This window comes from Ciconia boyciana, chromosome 2 (genome assembly GCF_034638445.1).
Source record: "Ciconia boyciana chromosome 2, ASM3463844v1, whole genome shotgun sequence".
Taxonomy (NCBI): domain Eukaryota; kingdom Metazoa; phylum Chordata; class Aves; order Ciconiiformes; family Ciconiidae; genus Ciconia; species Ciconia boyciana.
The window spans coordinates 16836898-16844733 of NC_132935.1; the positions used below are offsets into that span (position 1 = coordinate 16836898).

At 39.3% G+C, this 7836-nt stretch overlaps 1 protein-coding gene across 6 annotated transcripts in view; it reads left to right on the top strand.

The window, feature by feature from the left end:
* The window catches only part of TRPS1 (transcriptional repressor GATA binding 1), a 218144-nt gene extending 210732 nt beyond the window's left edge, over positions 1 to 7412 (top strand). For all 6 annotated transcript variants that reach the window (XM_072852000.1, XM_072851999.1, XM_072852005.1 and 3 more), the window contains one exon: positions 1132 to 7412. In XM_072852000.1, the coding sequence (XP_072708101.1) occupies positions 1132 to 2193 (1062 nt within the window). In that variant the 3' untranslated portion in view covers positions 2194 to 7412. The remainder of the gene's footprint in view (positions 1 to 1131) is intronic.
* Positions 7413 to 7836: the final 424 nt, after the last annotated feature.

The window sequence follows — 7836 nt, forward strand, 5'->3', positions numbered from 1 at the left end:
TAGGATTATGTGTGCATTTGAATGAGACAAATGGCAACTGCCAGCACATCAAACCAAATGACTTTTACGTAGTTTTTGTTGTTTTAACATCTGCCCAGTAGAGCAACACATACCAACGTTACAGCACCATCTTTCATTCACATCCCATTGCCTTCCTGTTGAGGGGCCTTTCAAAGAGGCCTGGCTGCTGTCCTTCCTTGGACTATTTTTATTTCTTCATGCAAAAGTATTTTCAGTTCTCATCTAAACAGGCCACCTACACTGAGCTGGTGTGGGCAAGTAGCAAATGGAAACAAAAGTCCTCACATGGTTCTTACCTCTGCCTCTTCTGCAATGCTTTTTTCTTTACAGACCTTTTTTCCCACCTTCAGGGGATGCTTTCTCTCCTTCATGACTTAGTAGCACAACATCAGTAACATATAGAAAGAAATACAGTAGGGATGAAGGAGAGTGAGTTGGTACCGAAGTCCCAGGTAGACATTTTGGGGCATAGGAGAAGTTTTCCTGGGCTTTCTTGTCCATCTTTCTTAGTCCCTTTCCAGCCACCGTCATCTCACTCACCACCACACTGGGCCTGCAGCCCTTTTGCTAGGTGACAGCAGCGGTGGTCAGCAAGCCCTGTATTTGCTTACATTTTCTGTCCGTGTCAAAGGGGGGTGGGTTTCAAGGTAAGTGTTGCTCAATTCTTGTCATAGTGTGATCTTGCAACCCCTGCCCCATACCAGCTCTGGTGACATGGTACATAGACTAACGCTAATGCACAGGGCCATGCATCTCCCACCTCATCCCCAGCTCTCAGCACCCACTTTCAGCATGTCTTCCCTAGAATTTTTCAGGAGTAAGGGGTAATAAATACTTTGACAGCTTGGATACTTCATGCCTTTTTAAGTAAACAGGTATAGTATGTCTAAGGCAGTTGACTTAGTTTGCTAAAACAGACCAATTCGTAGTTTACTTTTAGCATGAGGGGCCAGGAACCAGCATTTGGGTTGAAATTTGGTCATTCCTATAAACCTCTTATAATATAGCTCTTCACGAAAGAAAAGATAAATTTGCATGAGCATGTCTCGCAGATTTGTTTAATGTGTCTTTCTTTTTTCCTTTTGTTCATTATGTGTGTGTTCTATGCAGACTCCCAGGCCTTTAAACATCATTAAGCAGAACAATGGTGAGCAGATCATTAGGAGACGAACAAGAAAGCGCCTTAACCCGGAGGCACTTCAGGCTGAGCAGCTAAACAAACAGCAGAGGGGTAGCAGTGAGGAACAAGTCAATGGAAGCCCCTTAGAGAGGAGGTCAGAGGATCATTTACCTGAAGGTCATCAGAGAGAAATTCAGCTTCCCAGCCTCAGTAAATATGAGGCCCCAGGTTCATTGACTAAAAGCCATTCTGCTCAGCAGCCAATATTGGTCAGCCAAACTCTGGATATTCACAAAAGGATGCAACCTTTGCACATTCAGATAAAAAGTCCTCAGGAAAGTACTGGAGACCCAGGAAACAGTTCATCGATATCAGAAGGGAAAGGAAGCTCAGAGAGAGGCAGCCCGATAGAAAAATACATGAGACCTGCGAAACACCCAAACTATTCACCACCTGGAAGCCCTATTGAAAAATACCAGTACCCACTTTTTGGACTTCCGTTCGTACACAATGACTTTCAGAGTGAAGCTGACTGGCTGAGATTCTGGAGTAAATATAAGCTGTCTGTTCCTGGGAATCCACACTACTTGAGTCATGTGCCTGGCCTACCAAATCCTTGCCAAAACTATGTGCCTTATCCCACCTTTAATCTGCCTCCTCATTTTTCAGCTGTCGGATCAGACAATGACATTCCTCTAGATTTGGCGATAAAGCATTCCAGACCTGGGCCAACTGCAAATGGTGCCTCCAAGGAAAAGAGTAAGGCACCACCAAATGTAAAAAATGAAGGTCCCTTGAATGTAGTAAAAACAGAGAAAGTTGATAGAAGTACTCAAGATGAACTTTCTACCAAGTGTGTGCACTGTGGCATTGTCTTTCTGGATGAAGTGATGTATGCTTTGCATATGAGTTGCCATGGTGACAGTGGACCTTTCCAGTGCAGCATATGCCAGCATCTTTGCACGGACAAGTATGACTTCACAACTCACATCCAGAGGGGCCTACACAGGAACAATGCACAAGCTGAAAAGAATGGAAAACCTAAAGAGTAAACCTTAGCACTTAGCACAATTAAACAGAAATAGGTTTCCTTGATGGGAATTCAATAGCTTGTAATGTCTTGTGAAGACCTATAAAGCACTTCATATAGAGAGCATGCCTTATCCAATATTAAATCCCTTGTTCTTTTCTTTTTTTTTCCTTTTTCTTCTTTATTTTTTTTCCTTTTTTTTTCTTTTTTTTTTTTTCCTTTTAAATGAGTGGGTTACCAAGAAAAAAAGAACAGTTGGATGGTGGCCAGAAGGGGGAGAAGACAATTATATGGGACACGGCCCACCAAAGCTAGCCAGAATGCAGTGAATCATGGCGAATAACCTTGAGAAAATTTTACCGGACAATTAATACCTTTGCTGTTGTGTAAGAGACATAACTGGCAAGAGTGCAAAGATGTGTATATGTATATACTGCTGCAGGGGTATAGTGAACATATGCACATTGTATATAAGAACTAGACTTGTTAAATATACAGATGTTAAAAGGTCATTTTCTTTTCTTTAATTTGGGCTAATTTCTGCCCTACAACATGCCTTAGAATCATTTTGTCCTCAAAGCTTTGGCAGCAATTTCATCTAGACGTTTCTCAGACTCAGCTGATTTTTAGCTACCATTTTATCACTACATTCTTTCTGGCACACTTTAGTCTAGGAAAACCATTTTGTGCAAGTGAAGTCTCTAATACAGAAGCCACACTCCGGGTTTAATTTGCATAGAACAAGGTAACCTGCTGTATTTTATTTTAATATATTTTTAATATATTACATTTCTAAACCTTAAAGTCTAAGGTTACTTCTCCACAGGCTTAACATTGCTATACATACCAGTCAATCCCTTCAGTAGACTTATACCAGCTTTTGCTAAGTAGCATTAAATGTCTTCGTAGTACTTTTTAATACTTAAAGCTTTGTAAAAACTATCCATGAAGGGAAAGCTCCTCAGCATAACTGCTCAGGGAAATAGGGCTAAATAACTAAATATTAAATAATTGGTTAAAGGTGCTGTTAGACGAGCCTCCATGCTTGCTACAAGGGTGTACAAGAACTGACTTTAATCATTTTCATTATAGTGTCCCAACCAGTAGTTTATTATTTTGCCACAGGGATGTAGAAGATATTACAAGCTACTGGATGCACTGTCAGATTAACTTATTTCATTAAAGAAGTTGGGAGAACAAATAGAAAAAACCTTATTTTTCTAGTAAATATTAATGTATTACATTTCAAATAATGGTGCCTGACATATTGAATAATTATTTTCTACAGTGTACGTATGCAACAAAGATATTCCATCATGCATTAGAGTCAGTTCTGGCTCTGCCTCGCTGTTTACATTTGCAAATGTAGCAAACAAGGTAATGAAGCAACTATTTCTATTGCAGTAGGTATCTTTTTTTCTGTGTGTGTGCATTAAAGTTGTAAACGATAACATGAAATGAATGAAATTTGTTGATATTAATGGTATGGAAAAACAAGAAGGAAATGAAAATATTTTTATGCCTACTTAGGAAAAAAAGGGTAGCACTATTCATTCCAAGTACTTTTGTATTCTTAAGCTCTTAACTCACATTGTTATGCTTAAAATGATAAACATATATCCTCTTTTTATTGCTTTGTCTGTGTTTCAGAAGAAACATTTCAGAAATTATTTTGATAAGTGCTGTTTGACGATGCAGCACTGATGTTTTATTGCATTCTGTAGTAGCATTGCACTCCATTTTTACAATATTACGCAGTTGCTTTTTTGTTTTGTTTGGGTTTGTTTCTTTTTCGCAGTGCAGGGTCTTAGTTCCTTATGGTTGGATGGCAGGTGTAGCTCAACTGGTTCATGAATGTTGCAGCGAATGAAGTTTAAAATGTCTTTCTGATATTACGTTGTCTTTTATTTCTCCATTCATGCATTTTATTTTTTAAAATGTTCTATAAAAATATCTCTGGACTAAGTCCTCACTTGAGATTATATGTAAAGGGTCCTATTCTGATCTCACTTACATGCCGCCTTTCTCAGATTTTCATGTAATTGAAACTAAAGCATCATAAAAAAAAAGTTCTTGTATTTAACTTACCTGAATCTCACCACTCTCCCTTCTAGAATTTGGTGCACTTATAAGATACTTAACCAGATAGACAGGGAGGTGGAAGATAAAAGGAGAGGTGATAGGAAATGTCTTATTAGGAGTTGGCAAAAGGACAACCAGGGAGGAACTGGCCTAAACGTTCAGCACTTTGATAGTCTTTTGAAAAAATAATGTGCCTAAAGCAGCCAGCAACGACCATCACCGTGCATGAGAAGCACTTACACAGCTGATCACCAAAGGTCTTGCTGACCTTGGCAGTATTTTAGGTGTTACATTTTCACACAGACGAAACGTTATTGCACAGTTTCTCTGATTTGTTAGGCACAGACAGGCTATTGTTCAGCATTAGGCTTGCATTCCTTCCTGCTTCACCCATTGCTTCTACACTGGTGAGCAGCATATGGAAAGTCCCACTCAATCTGTTCGTGGTTGAGTTCTATAACCCTTCAATAGTTTTCTAGGTTAGCAAAGGATATTGGGCCACATTCTTCTTCTTCTATTTTTTAGATGGATCTCCTGCTTGATACCAGTGCCGGACAAAGTCTGGTTATGTTTTTACTATTGTTCTCCAATAATAAGTTCTGACTTGGTTTTTGTGGATTTATTTTTGTTGGGTATTTTTTTGTTTCTTTTTTTTCTGTGGGGACTGAAATAGATTGCCCTCGTTTTGTTACGTCAGGGTCCAGTGTGTGTCCTTTTCAGCTTTTCCAAGAAACATGTTAGACTCACTAAGCAGTGATTTTTATCAGCTTCAGAGGTAGCTGCCTGCCAGTTATCAGTAGTTACTGGTTTGACTTACTTCTTCTAAGACCTACCAGTTCCTGTGGCTTCTTCATTGATGGAAGCTGCATCTTCATGGCAAAATATTTTATGGGGGACATGCACATATAAGACTTGAGCACCACCCTGTACTTCACAACACCTCTTGCTAAACTCAAGCAGAGGCCAATAACAGGAAATACACGTATATCAGGGTTTGGGGATGAGGAGAAATGAAATCTTATGAGTGCAAAGAACAAGACAGATTTTTGAATATTAATATTGCACACCTAGATGGTGCAAATAAAATTTGAAAAAAGTTCATTGTTCTTGCCATGACATATTGAGATGTTCTAAGATTTCTGCTTTGTAAGAAATGGGATTTTTGCCATAGCCTGTTCTCTTTGACTGGGGGGGGAGCACAGTTCTTTTTCTTAACAGAGAGGTGACTCCATCCCTCTTCCAGAACCCCTCACAATGGATATTAATCGAAAGAAAAATAAATCCTGACATTGAAAAAGAATAATCTTACTTAATAACTCTCAGGTAGAAACCAATGTTAGCACACACAAGTAATTACTGCACCCACTGCATTTCGATCAATTTACAGCACTAAAAATTAAACTTGCAAGGACTCATTCTTTGTTCTCAACTTGGCAGTGTCTTCAAGGTGTGGTACTTCTCTTACTAAGGAATGGTAGTTTGAGGTCTTAAAATGTATCTCAAATTGGACCACAAAATAAGTAGATGGTTCAAAACCAGAGGATTTGAGGTGCCTGTCATTAATCAGATTGCAGAACAGGAACAATGTTTCCATTAACACTCCGTATAGTGGGAACCATCGTGCAGCATCTTCTGGAAACCAGACTGTCTCCGAGCTATCGCTTCGTGGCTGCTGCCCCCTAGGTTAATGCAGCGGGAGACCAAGATTTTCCACAAGCACAGTTTGCGTTCAGGTGCTAAACTCAGAGTGCTTTCCAAAAGAAGTTTTGCACCTAATTGCCACTGTGCTGATGAAACTCCCCCCTTAATTTTTTGTGGATCATCAAGAAAGGGGGTGGGGGGAGGGGAACACTGTATCTTGGTTTTGCCTAGAAAATGTACTGTTACACATGGTGACAGTTTTGAAGAGAGAGAACATAGAGACGTCTCAAAAAGTTGAGGCGTGCTGTGGGTGAGAGAATATTTTTGCAGATAGAGGGGCAGCAAGACAAAAGTGACCGATACTAATTGCATACAGTGCTGAAACGTAGTGGTTGTGCAATGGGGAGACCTGCTTTGGCAACCGTGGATTAGTCCTCAATTCAGGGATGCACTTTCAAGTCCATCTTTGGACTGGGCAGTGTTGCTTTGTAGTCATAACTACTTGCTTTATGTGCTAAGGATGTTGTCTACCATCTGCTTTTTTGCCCAGGTTGTCTAAATATATTCCTGTTCTTGCTCCTGTATTGATTTTTCTTGGCTGACTTAACATGCTAATTCCTAATACTGGTCAGGAAAAGCCAAAGAGATTAGAAGTTCACTTCTGTTCAGCCAGAAGGGTAGATATATTTCCTTCTGCTTCTGTGGAGACAGTTATGCTTGGCAAAGAATAGCGAGCAATTTGTCAGCGTATCCCAAATGTGATAGATAAGTGAGAAATCCCTTCTAAACTTTTCTATAAAGTTAAGATGGGCCAAGTAGAATGATTTACATAATTTCCTCACCCCAGAATAGGATTCCTCCCTACCCTCATCCTCACAATTTCATTTCATTCAGCCAGCTCTGGAAAGCTGGCAGTTGGTGAGATGCTACCTATATAGTAATCACATATACCCCAATTTACCTCTTTTTAAGAGGATAAAAGACAATGATTTAATGGCTGCCAGCCAGATAAATACCAGTTTCATTTGGTTTTTGAGTACACTTAGTAAAGTAAAATTCTTAGAATAAACATTGTAGCAGCAACCACAGTTTTCCATTCCTATCATTTTGGCCTCTGAGCTCTATGTAGAAGGAGAACAGGAGAAAAGGAAACATCTCAAAATGCCATTGTAAATTTAGCTTATAGAAAATTCACCAGCAGGAAAAGGAAAAAAAAAAAAAAGTAAAAAAAAAGTACTTCATAAAGAATGACTTCATGTTGCTAAAAACCATCATTAAACTTGTAGCCCTGATTTGACTCTAGAATGTTGGCTCTTAATGTTTTGTCCTTACAACACATGGATGTGTTTTTTGTTTTGTTTTGTTTTGGGTTTTTTGTTTTGTTTTGTTTTGTTTTTTGGTTTTCATAGTGCATGTTCATTTCTACTCACAAACATGTTCTTGGTGTATTTCTTATGCAAACAATCTTCAGGCAGCAAAGATGTCTGTTACATCTAAACTTGAATAATAAAGTTTTACCACCAGTTATAAATCAGATTCATGTCATTGTTTCTGGGGAGAATGTAATGTCATAGTGTCACTACACCATAGCGGGGTTGGGGGGGAAAACAATCTGGAGCTGAGCTGCTCTGAGAGCACAACAGGGCCTGACAGCATCTGTGAGTAATGGCTGGTGATTACAGCTGAAAGGCAAAGGCAGCATTGCCCAAACAGTAAATGCATGAAAAGGAGAGGAGCTCCTTCAAAAACAGGTTAGCCCTATTGCAGTCTTTGTACGTTAAGGACTTCAGATGTGATCCAAAACTCATTCAAGTTAATAACAGGATTTAGAGTGAAAGTCTGTTTCAGTGGGGTTTGAACTTTTTTTAATACACCAGCAGCCTGGCATTATGTTACTGCTTTTATTCTGTTGCCCCAAGGAGGAGAAAATATTGCAATAACT